Below are 19,471 nucleotides of genomic sequence, written 5' to 3' on the forward strand. Positions count from 1 at the left end.
TGGGGCCCCTTTGGCTGTGGCTGTGGCTCTCAACATCTCCCCCTCTCTGTTTAAACAACAAGCATGTGGCTTAGGGACCGTGCCTGTTAGGCAGTCCAATTCAACATATGGTCCTTACCCGTCATCGGATGAACTGACCTCTAGGCGTCAGCCTCCTGTCTTAGGTTGGTACCACTGCAATTGGATCATACCCGTCACTGACTACCGGTCCAGCATACAGCCATACTTGTGGATAGGCCTTTGCACCTGTGGGGGGGTGAGGTTCTTTGCCTCACCTCTGTTGGCCCCCAAATTTTAGACCATCACTAGTAGAGGAGGATGCAAAATGCCATGACATTAAGCCAATTGAGGGCTCCTTTGAAAAATTGTACCACCGGTGACACCATCAGCAAAAATACTCCAGCACTACCACAATTCGCTGTACCAACAGATAGTTCACAATGCATACAGGTGAGCTCACAATGTGTCCAGGCAAGTTCTGCAAGCAGTTCAGTGATGGCTATTGTAGAAGCTGTAGATTGGTTTTATCTTTGACTTCACCAGCACTGGGATGAAGATAGGAATTCTGGCAATAATGGCTAAAGAAAAAATTATGTAACATTACAGAAGGCACTAAAAGAAAACAATTTTCTTAACAATTTACATTGTCTTCACCGGCACTGGGATGAAGATAGGAATTCTGGCAATAATGGCTAAAGAAAAAATTATGTAACATTACAGAAGGCACTAAAAGAAAACAATTTTCTTAACAATTTACATTATCTTTAAGAGAATTATTAAATATAATGAAAAGGAAAGGTGAAAGTAAACAAACAGATCTGTTAACCTTCTTTTTTGTTTACATATTAAAACAATCCTCAACAGTTGTTTACCCAATTTAAATTAAACCATATAAATCACGTGAAAAAAAATATTTGGATCCATTTTATCATGAGCGCTCATCATATATGATATATGGACATACATACATTCAAACATATAACACAAAACACAAGTGTGCACACATAATACATACAACACATAACATTATAGTAAAGGCCTTATAACTTTTTACAGGTGAAATCTCCATTGCAATGTTTAAAAACTCTATAGTCAAAAAATAGAACTGATCAGCAAAACATTAACCTAGGTCTGTATGAGCTCAAAAAACAAAATAGAACTTCATGATATGGCAAAGGGCAATAATAAAATAGATATTGAAAAAAGCATCCTGGTTCTGTTGCAGATGTAAGAATAGCCAAACTGGAGTTTTGGATATCAGTTGTTATGGATTTGAGCCAAATCATCTTCTTTTTGGTCTGTAGAAATCGCTTTAGTTAATCTTTCTGGAATCCAAATCGGCTGCTGTTCTCCCTGTGGAAACACATAAACAGACCCCCGACTCCAGACAATCACTGGGTCAGGACCTTGGTTAATCTCTCTGGAATCCAAATCGGCTGCTGTTCTCCCTGTGGAAACACACAAACAGACCCCCGACTCCAGACAATTACTGGGTCAGGACCTTTCCATTGTCCTGTTAGAATATCCTTCCAAAGTACCTTGGGCTTATGCACATTTTTTGGACACATATGCCTTTCCGCAGCACCGAGTCCTGATGAATCCAAATTTAAAAAGTTTAGAGTAAAAAGGGTTATTTTAAGTTTATCTTTGGGGAATATATACCCCTTCTCAATTCCTTCTTTTTGCTTTAATAAGTACATTTTAATAGTTTGATGAGCTCTTTCAACTATGCCTTGTCCCTGTGGATTGTATGGGATTCCTGTTATATGAGTAATGCCAAATGTTGAGCAAAATTGTTTAAAAGAGGTAGAAGTATAACCAGGGGCATTATCTGTTTTTAACTGTTTTGGAACACCCACAGTGGCAAAATTTTGTAAGCAATGAGCTATAACATCTTTAGTTTTTTCTCCGGCATGAAGGGAGCCCATCAAAAATCCAGAAGAAGTATCAACTGTAACATGCAAATATTTTAATTTTCCAAATTCTGGCAAGTGTGTGACGTCCATCTGCCAAATATGGTTAGGTATCAATCCTCTGGGATTGACTCCAAGATTAACTTGTGGTAAAAAGGTCACACAATTTTGACATTGTTTTATTATTTGTCTAGCTTGTTCCTTAGTTATTTTAAAACGCTTTTGTAAAGTATTAGCATTGACATGGAACTTTTTACGAAAATTTATAGCTTCTTCTAGTGTAGAGAAAATATGTATGTCATGTGTAGTTTTATCTGCTAAATCATTGCCCAAACTAAGGGCTCCAGGCAATCCTGTATGTGCCCTGATATGTCCTATAAAGAATGGATCTTTTCTGTCCCAGATTAGACTTTGTATAGTGGAAAGCAAAGAGAAAACAGTAGAAGAAGGGAAAATCCTACCAGCATCTTCAAGAGATACTATAGCATTAACTACATACTGACTATCAGAAAATAAATTAAATACAGAATCTTTAAACATCACAAAAGCTTGTAAAACTGCATTAAGCTCTACCTTTTGAGCTGATTGTTTGGGTACTAAAAATGTAAAAGTTTGATCAGGGGTAACTACTGCTGCTGTACCATTATTTGACCCATCAGTGAATATATTTGGAGCATTCATGATAGGTGTTTTTCTTGTCATTTTTGGAAAAATTACAGGATGCAATGACCAAAAAGACAATAAAGGATTAGATGGTAAGTGGTTATCAAATGAAACATTAGATTTGCACATGATTATTGCCCAAGTATTTAACTCATTAGCTAACTCATCAATTTGATTCATAGTATATGGAGTAATAATTTTATTGGGAGAAATTCCAAACACTCCCTTTGCTGCTTTTATTCCTTTGAGTATTAATTGTCCTACAGCCTCAGGATACCTAGTAAGAATAGTGTTAGGAGAATAAGATAAATGTATCCATAATAATGGACCTTCTTGCCAAAATACTCCTGTAGGAGCTGCTGGCAGCTGGAAGTTTGCTGGGGCCCCTTTGGCTGTGGCTGTGGCTCTCAACATTCCTCCACACCTTTTCCACTTTGGCCAGAGTAGATTACTGCCCTGGGCTAGGAAGAGCTGAAAATGTCTGACATGGCAGGGCTGCCTCTGCTGCACGATCTGTCCAGGTTAGCGCTGCAGCTTTGCTCATAATGCCTGAGACTTATAGCCCATTTGAGCATTCTTTTCAGTTTTCATCCCTCTAAATGGACCCTTAATGCTCCATGGAAGTTAACAATTCGACCATAGTCACTGTGTTTGTTCTCCTGGGACTATCCAACAATCCTCAGATCCAGGTACCACTCTTTGTGCTGTTCTTGGTGATTTACCTCTTGACCCTCATGGTGAACCTGCTGATACTGCTCGTGATCAATACTGATTCTCATCTCCAAACCCCCATGTATTTCTTTCTAAGACACCTCTCCTTCCTGGATGCTTTTTATTCCTCAATCCTTGTGCCTAAACTGCTGGAGAATCTTCTTTCTAAGTGGAAAACAGTGTCCTTTCTTGAGTGTTTCACCCAGATTTCCCTGGTCATATTTTCTGGGGCCACTGAGGCCTGCCTCCTTTCTATCATGGCCTATGACCGGTTCCAGGCTGTGTGCCACCCATTGTTGTATGCAGTGGCTATGAACAGTAGAGTATGTACTGGCCTGGTAGGTGCATCCTGGGTGATAGTAATAAGTACCAGCCTAATTTACACCCTCCTCCTAGCTCAGCAGCACTTCTGTGGCCCCAATCTCATCCACAGTTTTGCTTGTGAGCTTCCCCCATTGCTCTTATTGGCCTGTTCTGACCCCTATAGTAGTATTGCCTCCATCCTGACCACCATGGTAGTCCTGGGTTTTGGCACCCTTGTTCTACTTCTGGGTTCCTACAGCCGAATCATCATGACAGCCCTAGAGATCAACTCAGCCATGGGTCGAAGCAAGATCTTTTCCACCTGCTCTTCTCATTTCCTTGTGGTCACCATCTTTTATGGTTCAGGAATATTCAGGTATGTCATAGTATATTTCCTAAATGTAAAATGTGGCCTATTCCTTACCCTAAATGCCCTTGATCTATAGAACAGAGCATTGCAAGGTGGCAGGAAAAGAATCATATAGGAATTCAGAAGGCTTGGGCTCTAGTTCTGCTGTGGACTAGCTGTGTGGTTTATAAAGAATCCATTTTCTTTCTGAGGCTCAATTGTTTATTCTGAAAAAATGAGCTTAGAGAAAGACTAAATATTTTTCTATTTTAGAAAAAGATTTTTCTATTAACCTATGGTTTGAGAGTTATCAAAAGGAAACTACAGAACCTTTAGTAGATTTTCATTCAGTACTAAACAAAAATAAATAAATAAACAAAACACAGAATCCTTGAAACAGATAGCATCTTCCTTTCCTGCTGGAAGATGTCATCTTCAAAGCTTTTTATTTTATAACTATTTTTTGGCACCTACTATACACCAATTCTTCACATGGTCAAGTTCAATTTTAGCATGCATCATACCACAAGAGATATTATTAAACTCTATTTTCAGGTAAAGAACTTGAGTTTGGAAAGTAACCAGATAATTTCCCAAAATAGTCCCAGAACGAGCTAGTTATGGAGCCAGTTGAACCAAGTTTCATGTTCTTTCATACCATGCTTCTCTCAAACATAAACAAGTCTTCCTTCTCCAAGAGACAGAGTAAATAATGTTGTTCTCTCTACTAAGGAACTGGACAAGGACTTTCACAAATTCCTCAATACTTTTTTCTCACTTTCTGTGACTTGAAGAGAAGTAAGAAGGTGGAAATGGATGATAAGGAATAGTTCAGGAGAGTTCTCCTGAACCTGAGGACAAAATCTCATCTCCCTTGATCCCAGTTTCTTCATATGCCTTAAAGGAACAATAAGATTTCTCCTTCCAACTTCACAGAAATATTAGAAGGGATAAATTAGAAGAGTTTTTAAAGTGAGTATAATGAATATCATTTTTAGCCATATATACCAGAATCTACAAGTAACATTCTTGGTATACTCTATTTATTCCAGTAATAATGTTACCATTGAAAAATAACAATAAATAATGGCATGAATCTGGCCAAACTTTTCTATGTAGATATATAAATATACCACAGTGAATTTCACTTTTACGTATATCCATAAAGCCCTAATTTAAAAATATAAATAGATAAATACATAGAAGAAAAATAAGTAGAGTAGAGGAAGAAAGAAGCAAGGAAAGGAGTAGTACTGTAGACTGAATTGGAACAAATCATATTCCATGCTTATATAATCATATCAAAATGAACCCCAATATTATGTATAACTATTTTGAAATAACAAAAAACAAAACAGATTAGCACTAAAAAAATTCCAAAACATAGGGCTGGGATTATAGTTCAGTGGTAGAGCACTTGCCTAGCATGTTTGAGACACTGGGTTCAATTCTCAGCACTGCATGTAAGTAAATAAAAATAAAGGTCCATAGACAACTAAAAAAATTTTTTTAAAGTAAAAAAAAAATAGTAGCCATGATTCTTTGGGAAATAGCCCTAATGATATTAATCAGGGTATTCCCAAAATTAAAATTTTGTAATCATACTTTTTGCTTAACATATTTTTATCTCCAACTTCATTTACCAGTCTTGGTTTCTTTTCCAAACCAAAGAAAATGCAACTAAAAGAATAAATGTCTGTTCCACTTAGCATTATAAAAGTAATATGCCATGACTGTGAGGGTAATTCTCAGAGCCATAAGTGTTGGATATGATGGCAGCATTTAAACTAAACATACAGTTTTACAAGGAACAGTCCCACAAAGTTAGAACATAGTGTGTTTGCACATATAAAGGAAAAAAGAAAAACTCATATCTCATCATCATAACTATTAAGCAATATGATTTGAAGAGAATAATTCCTATGGAAATGCATGGAATTATTTTATTCTATTCTAACCTGTGGTCCTTGATATGCTGCAGAACTTTTTATCCTCTTGGGTAACTCCAATAACTTTCTGTTTGGGATCCACCATATTTAGAGGCATTTGAATTCAGAAATAACTGACTCTCCCAGTAGCTTGGGAGGCTAATGCAGGAGGATCACGAGTTCAATACCAGCTTCAACAACAGTGAGGCACTAAGCAACTCAGACCTTGTCTCTAAATAAAATACAAAATAGGGCTGGGGATGTGGCTCAATGTTCAAGTGCCCCTGGGTTCAGTCCTTGGTACATCCCCCCCTCAAAAACAAATGACTGACTCTTCATTGATCAAACAGTCATCTGTAGGTGCTACCACCAATAATAGCTGGCTCAGCACTGCAGACTCCTTTTGAAAAATTGGAAGGGATGAGAAGAACCATTGCTGCCAAGTGTGTTATGGCCATTGTTCTGAGCTGAGTTTGCTCTTTTGTGCAATTCCCTACAAGGTATATGACTCCAGCATCTGGCTCAACCCTGGAGCAAGTGCTATCCTTGCAGTACAGTGTGGTGACCCCTCTGCTAAACCCCCTCATCTACAGCCTGAAGAACAAGGAGGTGAAGGCAGCTCTTAAGAGGACACTGGCCAGGAAGTCCAGGCTGACCTTCTAACCCAGACTCCCCTACTTCACCAGGAGAAAACGTTATGGGAGGAAGATGAAGGCAGGAAGAACTGTCACCACTGAGCTATCTCAGCATTCATCATTTTCTAAAACAGAAGACTTAGCTTCTCTTCCTCTATTGCCCTGTCCCTAATGAAGATATATGAGGAAACCCCCACAACGGAGCAGGTGACATCATCCAAGGGGGCCCACTCACTGCACAAGAAAATCCTCGGGGCATCATTGACCTTTTTGACAGCTATTGATCTTTCCTCATATTTATTGTCCTCTCTACCATTTCCCTTTTTCCTCTTCCCTTTCCTCCTTTACCTTTCTCTATGCACAAAGTGAAAATCAATATATCAGGTCACCAGCAAATATCCCACTGCATTCTAGGAAAGTCCCATCTTGGCGTGGAAAATCTAACTCTCCTTCTATTCCCATCCCTAAAGATCCCTGTGCAAGAACTACATATCCATAATAATGTGGCAGGAAATAGAACAAAGTATGTATGTGTCTTCTTACCTTCATTTCTAAGAAAAAGTAGCACCTAAGGTAGAACTTAGAAAATCCTTAATAACGATTTGTGGACAACTTAAGGAATAAATGAAGGAATGAGTGATGGATTCATCTGAAGAGACCTTTTTCTTGCGGGATCCTAGGAAATGGGTGGAGGTGAATAACCCCCTGGAAATTATAAGTGTCCTGAGAGCAGAACCTCTGTCCAGTAGCTCTGGTCCACAATTTCTAGTGCATCTAGCCACCTAATAAGTTGTGTTAGATAAATGGTGTGGGGGCAGTGAATGAGAGAGAAGGGGGAATGAGATAGATCCCTCTGCTAAACCCCCTCATCTACAGCCTGAAGAACAAGGAGGTGAAGGCAGCTGTCATCCACAGACCTTACCAGAGGCCAAACCAATTGGTGCCCCCAATCTTGGACTTTGAACCTCCAAAATTGTGAGCTAAATAAAACTTTTCTCTTTGTAAGTGAGGTGCTTCAGATATTTTGAATAGTAACACAAAATTGACTTATACAGCCAGGACTATGGTGCTGGCTGGCACAATCCCAGCTTTAGTGGCAATCTTACCCCAACCACTTGGTGGACTTGGTCCCTCATGTTTCCAGAGATAGTCTTCTGAGGCAATAGCTGTGGCCCACCAACAAGTAAGAAGTACATGTGTGAACTCAGTGGGCAGAATGTTCATCCAACTCTGCCACTTCACATACATCACATTATTCAGTCTGTTGACACTGTGACCAAAATAACTGACAAGAACAACTTAGAGGAGGAAAAATTTATTTTGGGCTCACAGTTTCAGAGATTCAGTTCATGATTGGCCAACATTTGAGTCCAGTTGCTCTCAGCCTGAGGTGAGGCAGAACATCCTGGTGGGAGAAAGCTTCTCAGCAGAGCATAAGAGAGGAGCTAGGGACAATATAAAGTTCAAAGGTATACCCCCAGTGACCTACTTCCTCCAATCACATCCCACCTTCCTACAGTTGCCATCTAGTCATCCATTCAAATTATTAATCCGTCAAATGGATTAACCCACTAATGAGCCTATATCTCTCACAAGCTAATTAATCATTTCACTTCTGAACATTGCTACACTGAATATCATGTTTCCAACATATAGCCTTTTGGAGGATACTTCATATCCAAACCACAACACATTGCATGCCTGAAACCCTGAAGACCTGGGAAAACATTTCATCTCATAATTAGGTAGAAAACATGAAATATATCACATTGTGTTTAAAGTCACACTAGGCTAATATCAGAGCAAACACGAAACACCAAGAAGCCGAATTCCAGCTCCCGGAACTGAGCCCGCGGGGACTGCTTCTTGGAGCTTACACTTATAGGAGCTTACACCGAGCATAGAGCGGCCGAGTTCCGGCTCCCGGAACCGTCCCGGAACCGCCCTGGCTCAGGGCTGCGGAGCCCGCGGAGGCTGCTTCTTGGACCCAGCTACTATCAGAGCATACACCAAACACTAAGCGGCCGAATTCCGGCTCCCGGAACTGAGCCCGCGGGGGCTGCTTCTTGGAGCCTACACTTATAGGAGCTTACACCGAGCACGGAGCGGCCGAGTTCCGGCTCCCGGAACTTCCCTGGACCGGGGCTAGGAGCCCGCGGAAACTGTGTCTCGGTCCGGGTCCTGCTGAGGGCAGGTCAGGACTCACCCATTGCTTGGGTTGCCTGGCAAGGGGAACGAAATGCTGCCATTCGCATAGGATACCAACATGGCAGAGATCTGATGTCAGCAGAAAGCGGTGGAGGAGAGATCTTCATCAATACCAGCGGTGACATAAGCAGTTGGTCTTCTGGTAAGGGGGGTGAGGCTCAGTCACCCGAGTCTCCTCAATTTGTCCTCGAGCCAGAGGGAAGGAGCCGGGCCGCCGCCAGCCCCCGGAGCAGGCCCAGCGGCTCGCCAGCGTGGTGACCGCGTGACCCCAATTGGAGAGGGGGCGGAGCGGAGCTGCCACCCACACCCGCCAGGTGGGCAGACCCACGACCCAGTAGTACATGGGCGTGGTAGGAGGGGCAGGGCAGAGCCGCCCTTCGCGCTTGCAAGGTAAACAGACCTGTGACAGCCTGGCGGGTCAGGCCCAGTGGCCTGCCAGTGTGGTACACACGTCACCCCAACTCGAGTAGGGGCAGAGCAGATCCTTATCCCCCGCCCGGATCAGGCCCTGCCGGTGTGGTGGTCACGTGACCCCAATTGGAGTGGGGGTGGAGCGGAACCGCCACCCGTGCCCGCAGGGTGAGCAGACCAGTGATCAACCTGCAGATCAGGCCCAGGGGTCCGCAGGCGTGGTAGGAGGGGCAGGGCAGATCCGCCGCCCGCGCCTTCAAGGTAGGCAGACCTACAACAGACCGGCGGATCAGGCCCAGGACCCTGCCGGCGGGGTACAAACACCACCCTAATTGGAGTAGTGACAGAGCAGAGTCGCCTCCCTTGCCAGGAACAGACCCAGCATCCTGCAGGCGGGGTAGTCACGACACCCCAATTGGAGTAGGGGCAAAGCAGAGCCTCCACTTGTGCCCGAAAGGTGGGCAGATCTGCGACCGACCAGCAGGACAGGCCCAGTGGCCTGCTGGTACGACAGACACGTCACCCCAATTGGAGTAGGGGCAGAACAGAGCCGCCACCAGCTCCCAGAACAGGCCCAGTGACCTGCCGGCGTGGTAGCCACGACACCCCAATTGGAATAAGGAGAGAGCAGAGCCGCCGCCCGCACCTGCAGGAAAGATACGCAAGCAGTATGAAAAGACAAGGAAAGAAAGGACCACAAGCAATGCAGGTCAACGCAACTTTAGAAGAGGTAACAGCTGCAGCAGATGGAATGTCAGATAAAGAATTCAGGATATACATGCTTCAGATGATCTGGAGTATCAAGGAAGACATTAAACAGCAAAATCAGACAATGAAAGATCACTTCGACAACGAATTACGCAAACAAATCCAGGAAGCAAAGGATCAACTATACAGGGAGATAGAGGTTATAAAAAACAAGCAATCAGAAATCCTAGAAATGCAGGAAGCAATAAACCAACTTAAAAACTCAATGGAGAATACTACCAACAGAGTAGAACACTTAGAAGATAGAACATCAGACAATGAAGACAAAGTATTTCAACTGGAAAAGAACATAGACAGCTCAGCAAGACTGTTAAGAAACCATGAGCAGAACATCCAAGAAATATGGGATAACATTAAGAGACCAAACTTAAGAGTCATTGGGATACAGGAAGGTACAGAGCTCCAAACCAAAGGAATGAGCAGTCTATTCCATGAAATAATACAAGAAAACTTCCCAGACTTGAAGAATGAGACAGAATCCCAAATCCTAGAAGCCTACAGGACGCCGAATGTGCAAAATCATAAGAGATCCACACCTAGACACATTATAATGAAGATGCCCAACATACAGAATAAGGAGAGAATTTTAAAAGCTACAAGAGAAAGGAAGCAGATTACATTTAGGGGCAAGCCAATCAGGATAACAGCTGATCTTTCAACACAGACTCTGAAAGCTAGAAGATCCTGGAATAACATATTTCAAACACTGAAAGATAATGGGTTCCAACCAAGAATTGTGTATCCAGCGAAATTAAGCTTCAGGATGGAGAATGAAATTAAAACCTTCCACGATAAACAAAAGTTTAAAGAATTCGCAGCTAGAAAACCATCTCTTCAAAACATCCTAGCCAAAGTATTACAGGAAGAGGAAATGGAAAATAACAATGAAAACCAACAGTGGGAGGTAGGACAGTAAAGAGGGGGGGGAACAATCAAAGAGGAAAACAAACAATGTTTAGTAACAGAAATAAACAAATATGGCTGGAAGAACAACCCATATCTCAATAATAACCCTAAATGTTAATGGCTTAAACTCACCAATTAAGAGACACAGGCTAGTAGAATGGATCACAAAACAAGACCCAACAATATGCTGCCTACAGGAGACGCATTTGATAGGAAAAGACATACATAGGCTGAAGGTGAAAGGTTGGGAAAAATCATATCACTCATATGGACTTCGGAAACAAGCAGGCGTGTCCATACTCATATCAAATAAAATAGATTTCAAGCCAAAGTTAATCAAAAGAGATAAAGAGGGACACTACATACTGCTTAAGGGAACCATACACCAACAAGACATAACAATCATAAATATTTATGCCCCAAACAATGGTGCAGCTATGTTCGTCAAACAAACTCTTTTCAAGTTCAAGAGTCTAATAGACCACCACACCATAATCATGGGAGACTTCAACACACCTCTCTCGCCACTGGACAGATCTTCCAAACAAAAGTTGAATAAGGAAACTATAGAACTCAATAACACTATTAATAACCTAGACCTAATTGACATATATAGAGTATACCACCCAACATCAAGCAGTTACACTTTTTTCTCAGCAGCACATGGATCCTTCTCAAAAATAGATCATATATTATGTCACAGGGCAACTCTTAGACAATATAAAGGAGTAGAGATATTACCATGCATCTTATCTGATCATAATGGAATGAAACTGAAAATCAACGATAAAAGAAGGAAGGAAAAAGCATACATCAACTGGAGAATGAACAATAGGTTACTGAATGATCAATGGGTTATAGAAGACATCAAGGAGGAAATTAAAAAATTCTTAGAGATAAATGAAAACACAGACACAACATATCGGAATCTATGGGACACATTGAAAGCAGTTCTAAGAGGAAAATTCATTGCTTGGAGTTCATTCCTTAAAAAAAGAAAAAACCAACAAATAAATGATCTCATACTTCATCTCAAAATCCTTGAAAAAGAAGAGCAAAACAACAGCAAAAGAAGTAGAAGGCAAGAAATAATTAAAATCAGAGCTGAAATTAATGAAATCGAAACAAAAGAAACAATTGAAAAAATTGACAAAACTAAAAGTTGGTTCTTTGAAAAAATAAACAAAATCGACAGACCCTTAGCGATGCTAGTGAAGAGAAGAAGAGAGAGAACTCAAATTACTAGCATACGGGATGAAAAAGGCAATATCACAACAGACACTTCAGAAATACAGAAGATAATCAAAAACTATTTTGAATCCTTATACTCCAATAAATTAGAAGATAGTGAAGGCATAGATAAATTTCTTAAGTCATATGATCTGCCCAGATTGAGTCAGGAGGATATAGAAAACCTAAACAGACCAATATCAATTGAGGAGATAGAAGAAACCATCAAAAGACTACCAACTAAGAAAAGCCCAGGTCCCGATGGGTATACAGCAGAATTTTACAAAACCTTTAAAGAAGAACTAATACCAATACTTTTCAAGCTACTTCAGGAAATAGAAAAGGAGGGAGAACTTCCAAATTCATTCTATGAGGCCAACATCACCCTGATACCTAAACCAGACAAAGACACTTCAAAGAAAGAAAACTACAGACCAATATCTCTAATGAACCTAGATGCAAAAATCCTCAATAAAATTCTGGCGAATCGGATACAAAAACATATAAAAAAAATTGTGCACCATGATCAAGTAGGATTCATCCCTGGGATGCAAGGCTGGTTCAATATACGGAAATCAATAAATGTTATTCACCACATCAATAGACTTAAAAATAAGAACCATATGATCATCTCGATAGATGCGGAAAAAGCATTTGACAAAGTACAGCATCCCTTTATGTTCAAAACTCTAGAAAAACTAGGGATAACAGGAACATACCTCAATATTGTAAAAGCAATCTATGCTAAGCCTCAGGCTAGCATTATTCTGAATGGAGAAAAACTGAAGGCATTCCCTCTAAAATCTGGAACAAGACAGGGATGCCCTCTCTCTCCACTTCTCTTCAACATAGTTCTCGAAACACTGGCCAGAGCAATTAGACAGACGAAAGAAATTAAAGGCATAAAAATAGGAAAAGAAGAAATTAAATTATCACTATTTGCAGATGATATGATTCTATATCTAGCAGACCCAAAAGGCTCTACAAAGAAACTATTAGAGCTAATAAATGAATTCAGCAAAGTGGCAGGATTTAAAATCAACACGCATAAATCAAAGGCATTCCTGTATATCAGCGACAAATCCTCTGAAATGGAAATGAGGACAACCACTCCATTCAAAATATCTTCAAAAAAAATAAAATACTTGGGAATCAACCTAACAAAAGAGGTGAAAGACTTATACAATGAAAACTACAGAACCCTAAAGAGAGAAATAGAAGAAGATCTTAGAAGATGGAAAAATATACCCTGTTCATGGATAGGCAGAACTAACATCATCAAAATGGCGATATTACCAAAAGTTCTCTATAGGTTTAATGCAATGCCAATCAAAATCCCAATGGTATTTCTTGTAGAAATAGAGAAAGCAATCATGAAATTCATATGGAAAAATAAAAGACCCAGAATAGCAAAAACAATGCTAAGCAAGAAGTGTGAATCAGGCGGTATAGCGATACCAGACTTCAAACTATACTACAGAGCAATAGTAACAAAAACAGCATGGTACTGGTACCAAAACAGGCGTGTGGACCAATGGTACAGAATAGAGGACACAGAAACCAATCCACAAAACTACAACTATCTTATATTTGATAAAGGGGCTAAAAGCATGCAATGGAGGAAGGATAGCATCTTCAACAAATGGTGCTGGGAAAACTGGAAATCCATATGCAACAAAATGAAACTGAATCCCTTTCTCTCGCCATGCACAAAAGTGAATTCAAAATGGATCAAGGAACTTGATATCAAATCAGAGACGCGCCGTCTGATAGAAGAAAAAGTTGGCTACGATCTACAGTCGGTGGGGTCGGGCTCCAAATTCCTCAATAGGACACCCATAGCACAAAAGTTAATAACTAGAATCAACAAATGGGACTTACTCAAACTAAGAAGTTTTTTCTCAGCAAAAGAAACAATAAGAGAGGTAAATAGGGACCCTACATCCTGGGAACAAATCTTTACTCCTCACACTTCAGATAGAGCCCTAATATCCAGAGTATACAAAGAACTCAAAAAATTAGACAATAAGAGAACAAACAACCCAATCAACAAATGGGCCAAGGACCTGAACAGACACTTCACAGAGGAGGACATACAGTCAATCAACAAGTACATGAAAAAATGCTCAACATCTCTAGCTGTCAGAGAAATGCAAATCAAAACCACCCTAAGATACCATCTCACTCCAGTAAGATTGGCAGCCATTAGGAAGTCAAACAACAACAAGTGCTGGCGAGGATGTGGGGAAAAGGGTACACTTGTACATTGCTGGTGGGACTGCAGATTGGTGCAGCCAATTTGGAAAGCAGTATGGAGATTTCTTGGAAAGCTGGGAATGGAGCCACCATTTGACCCAGCTATTCCCCTTCTTGGTCTATTCCCTAAAGACCTAAAAAGAGCATGCTACAGGGACACTGCTACATCAATGTTCATAGCAGCACAGTTCACAATAGCAAGACTGTGGAACCAACCTAGATGCCCTTCAATAGACGAATGGATAAAAAAAATGTGGCATTTATACACAATGGAGTATTACTCTGCATTAAAAAATGACAAAATCATAGAATTTACAGGGAAATGGATGGCATTAGAGCAGATTATGCTAAGTGAAGCTAGCCAATCCCTAAAAAACAAATGCCAAATGTCTTCTTTGATATAAGGAAAGTAACTAAGAACAGAGTAGGGACGAAGAACAGGAGAAGAAGATTAACATTTAACAGGGATGAGAGGTGGGAGGGAAAGGGAGAGAGAAGGTAAATTGCACGGTAATGGAAGGAGACCCTCAGGGTTATACAGTGGAGGGGGTAGAGAGAGAGGAGGGGAGGGGAGGGGAGAGGTGGGGAGGGGGGAGGGTGGATGATGGGAAAGGCAGCGGAGCACAACAGACACTAGTATGGCAATTTGTAAATCAATGGATGTGTAACTGATGTGAATCTGCAATCTGTGTATGGGGTGAAGGTGGGAGTTCATAACCCACTAGAATCAAAGTGTGGAATATGATATGTCAAGAAATTTGTAATGTTTTGAACAACCCACAATAAAAAATTAAAAAAAAAAAAAAATAAAAATAAAGTCACACTAAAATAATATGACTAATATCAAACTATTTCCTGAGAGTTTGTTTTCATTAGATATAGAGAGAATGGCCTCCCCACCCCTTGTATAGAACTACAGGTTCCCTAAACAAGGGGGCTTCATTTGGGAGCTGATGGTTCTAACACAAAGAAAATATGATCTGATTGCCTAAAGCCCCGAAAGGCATTAGGGTGGAAAAAGTGTAATGAGCAACATAAGATATCTTAGGAAGGCAAGGAGGAGGGAAAGAAGATGTGATCCTTATTCCCTACTAATTCATAAAAGGGGTAAAATGAATTGTAGTTGGAATACTGGATTGTCAAAACAGAAAGAGATCTCAGAAAGGCATCTAGACCAGAACCCTCATTTTCAGAAGAGTAAATTGTGACACAGAAGACTGAGATGACCTGCCCATGTTCAGACCATCAGTGAGTAGCACAAACTGTAAGAATCAAATCTCCTGATTTTTCTTCCATACATCCCATAATCATTAGCATAAATGATAAAGTTCTATAGACATTCCCTTTAAAACGCGTGAAGTACAAGGGAGAGAAATGGAGTGGAAGGATCAATCCAAAAAGCTCCAAATATATAAGTTTTAAGAATTGTTGAGCTGCCCATAATTCTGCCACGCCACAAATTACTAGGGAGTTTTAAATTAAAGAGACCGACTCTCATTACCTTTAATACCAGCCGGAGACGGCTTCTCCTAGCTCCCGCCTCCAGCCACCTAATGCGGCGGCAAGGTTTACAGAAGAGACCAGCGAGAGAAAGAACATGCCAGGGAGTGGGCTTTTATTGGGGAACAAAAAAATTCCAGGGAAAATCTCATCCAATGAAGGATAAGGGGGGCAGCATCCCAAGGTCAGGAGAGATGATTGGGTTTTCAGGTCAGTGGCCAGGCACGCCTCTGCACGGACAAGCCCTCAGACCTGGGAAAGGGTGGGGAAGGCTTTAACACCGCTGTGTCTAAGCACCTCTCACCCAGACAGGGAGGTAACTCAAATCCCAGGCGAGGATGGCCTCCCACACATAATGATCTCCATTATAACTTTGATCTCTAGATCAAAGGAAGCTCCTTTCACAGCTCTTTTTGAAAGATAAGTAAAACCCTCAACCTCCTCAATCTATCCATTTCAGAATCTCAGAGCCCTGCCATTCTTTTTTTCCACAAAAATCTCCATCTGTCAAAAGCCCACCTGCACTTCAAAACCAGCTCAAATTCCATGCCTTCTATGAATCCTTTCTTGATCCCTTTTTCCTGCATTCCCCCAAATATAAGCTCTTTCCTCTTTTGAATACCCAGGGCACACTTTTAATCTCCCTTGTGATGTTTATAACATATTATTTCTTATATTATAACTATTTAATAATGTTTATCTTGTCTCTCCTATTAGAGAGATGAGACACAGCAACTCAGAATCCTGCTGTGGTTCCTTGAAATATTATATGACTAATTAAATTTTGTTGAATTGGTACAGAAAGTATCAATTTCTGTGGTAAATAAAGGCTACTTCTTCAGTAGAGATGGAAATTGGCTCTGACTTATGCTTCAATATGCCCTCACTCACCCTATTTTCTCCCTTTTCCTGTAGGAAGAAGATACAACAAGGCATTCCAAATCAGGCCCTTTATTCAGGACAGAGGCAGGATCTGTTGCTGTAGTGAACATGCCATCAGGGGAACAGAGCAAGCATCTAAAGTCCAGTGCACCAGTCAGGCATCCCTGAAGAATAGTCCTCAAGAGTACAGTGGTGTCACAACAGGGTCCAGGGCTCAGAAACAAATCAGCTTCAGGAGGGTAGAAAGAGGTGAACTGAGGTAGCATTAGGGAAGAGGAGTTCCAGGAGCATAGAAAGGGTGGAACATGGCAAAGACAGCAGATTCTCACAACTTCTTACAGCTCCACTGTTCCAGATTATCAGAGCAGAGTGGTTTATGGGCCAACCTGGCAATGAAGAAAGGGACAAGGTGAGTTGACTCAAAATTCCATTTAGCCAAAAAGCTCCAGATATATAATCACTGAGCTGACCATATCTTGGCTCAAATTTCCTCAGGAGTACTGAGGTAGAAGAATATGCATGAGAATTACAGAATGACTTTCCTAGACAGATAGCAAGGGGTGCTATACCATCTTAGTGGGTAGGGTTCATTTGTTAAACCCAAGAGAACTGTAAGATTAGAAAAAAATATGCAATGATAACAGGGATTAATTTATGATATAGGATTAAAAAAGTGGAATAGAAATCCAAGGCCAGGTAAAGGGAGGCCAGGGTATCAACCTTCCACTAGGGAGACCCCTTATTAGGAAAGCTGTTAGAAGTGCAGCAAAGGAAGCTTAAAAAGTGAAACTTGAGTCTGTTAGATGACTTTTGTTTAGGAGACTATATTCTAGATTAAATGACCAGGAGATCTAGAATGAAGAAAGTGGCAATGGGCTAAAAGGGAAGAGGAAGGGGGTAGAAGGAGGCAAAAAATAGAATGGGGATTCACCAATAGTCAATTCCTTTTTGATCCAGGATCTTCTTGGCACACATTTTGTCATCAGTAAGGTCATCATCCAGGAACTCTGGCAGGAATTGGAAGGAAAGAATGAGAGAGATGAGAAGTACTACCCAGGAAAGTAATGAGTTCCTCTTTTCCTTGGATCCAGTGGATCTTGTTCTATGAACTGAAGGCTTGTGCCTGACTTTGTATATGAAAAGGCCAATACAGTAATGCCTCTCCATTGGTAGGGATTTCCTTCATTTCCCTGGGACATCTTTAGAGAAATCATCAATTTCATTAACTGATACCCTGAGAATGCAGAATATAAAACTTTAAAACTCCCAGACAGCTTAGATTTTCTATCCCCTGGACTATCTTGGGACTTCGTGATCATGAAAAATGCAAACAACCTCTTACTTATCATCATCACTTTAAGTCACACAGTTTTTGTGAATTCCAACCAAGGCAGTGAAGCCAAAGGTATAGTTAACACCAACAAGGTTATCCCAGGGGCAGGCTCCAGAAAAACAGAGGAACAGGGTAAAAGGCTACTCACTGTCACAGGAGATGTCACAGAAGTTCCTTGACTGAGAATTCTGGCTACTCCCACACCAAAATTTATTACTGATTTGGAAGAGTCCATATTCTGTGCTGTCATTGTTTTTTACTATGGTTTGTGTATCATAACCACTGCTATGAAATATGATACAGACCCCTGAGGGAAATATGAGAAAGAGATATCACAGAAATGTTTAACATCAACATAATAAGACCTGTTCCAGATGGAAAAAAAAGACTTTCCAGCCAATCTCCAAAGATGGCAAAGCATAGGGTATCCTGATTAGATGAGAAAGAGAGTTCCTAAAAGGATCAGATAATAGGAGAAAAGAAGGATAGAAGAACAAATTGAATAAAATAAGACACAAATAATAAAGAATATAATAAATTTTAGTTAATTAATCAAAAGTGGAGGATAAAAAAGTGGATGGAGGAGAGACAAATGAAAACTAGGATGAAAAAAGGAAATGGGGAACTCACATTCAGGCATAGTGATGCCTCCATAGCCATCCATGTCTTTCAGAACCTCGGACAGCTCACATTTTGTATATAGCTTGGCCTGCATGGCAGGGAACAAGATGCTCATCAAGAACAGAGAGACAAAGGACTTCATTTTGGCTGCCCTCAAGAACCTGAAATAGGGGCACCACTTAGCTTCACCTCCTTTTATGTATGTAGAAAATCTCAGGAGCCCTGGCACCAAGCCCTGTATCCAGGAAGAGGATGAAGAGAGATTAGTCATGCCAAGACCAGAAACACTGAACCTGCCAGCTTCCTTCCATAATTTTATCCTTTTCCTTCCCTTCCCCCAATATCTAGTCAATACCAAGTATTGTTCTCTGCCAACAGAGAGTTCCAAACATGATCCTGTTTCCTATTTGGCTGTGCTTATCCCTTTGTTTCTTGTAGGGTTAGTTCTAGGAAGCAGGATATCCATGGCCTACTTTAAGAACAGAGAGGGATTCAGGGTCAATACAAGTGAGGCAATCAGAAAATGCAGCTCCTCTCTTCCAACTAAAGGCACACAGAAGGGCTGTGAACATAGCTCAGTTGGTAGAATGCTTACCTTTCATGCACAAGGCCCTGGGTTCAATCCCCAGCACCACAAAAAAAAAAAAAAAAAGGCACACAGAATTGGAAATGTAGTATATGCTATCACATTTCAGGCACTTGTCTGGTCAACATAGCCATGGAATAAGGAATCCTTTGATATGTTGGTTGATGGATGAGAGCTCAGAAATAAGGATAGAACATAAGAACATAGACTATGAGAATAAAACATAATTTAGTTTCCAAGACTTCCTATTTAGGAAGGTGAATAATTT

General features: G+C 40.8%; 2 protein-coding genes across 2 annotated transcripts; one reads left to right on the top strand and one right to left on the bottom strand.

Moving 5' to 3' along the window:
* The first annotated feature begins 3,193 nt into the window (after positions 1-3,193).
* LOC124087177 (olfactory receptor 8S1) lies at positions 3,194-6,530 on the top strand. Its single transcript, XM_046435902.1, has 2 exons — positions 3,194-3,966; positions 6,368-6,530. Exons 1-2 carry the CDS (start codon positions 3,194-3,196, stop codon positions 6,528-6,530), a joined length of 936 nt encoding a protein of 311 aa, XP_046291858.1.
* Positions 6,531-16,761: 10,231 nt separating this feature from the next.
* On the bottom strand, positions 16,762-18,759 carry Lalba (lactalbumin alpha). The gene is made up of 4 exons (XM_046435464.2): positions 18,627-18,759; positions 18,145-18,303; positions 17,595-17,670; positions 16,762-17,049 (listed from the first exon to the last, which is right to left on the bottom strand). Exons 1-4 carry the CDS (start codon positions 18,757-18,759, stop codon positions 16,989-16,991), a joined length of 429 nt encoding a protein of 142 aa, XP_046291420.1. The 3' UTR covers positions 16,762-16,988.
* Positions 18,760-19,471: the final 712 nt, after the last annotated feature.

The sequence above is a fragment of the Marmota monax genome, unplaced genomic scaffold (assembly GCF_021218885.2).
Source record: "Marmota monax isolate L192 unplaced genomic scaffold, Marmota_monax_Labrador192_F-V1.1 WCK01_AAM20220418_F8-fsc00012, whole genome shotgun sequence".
Classification (NCBI taxonomy): domain Eukaryota; kingdom Metazoa; phylum Chordata; class Mammalia; order Rodentia; family Sciuridae; genus Marmota; species Marmota monax.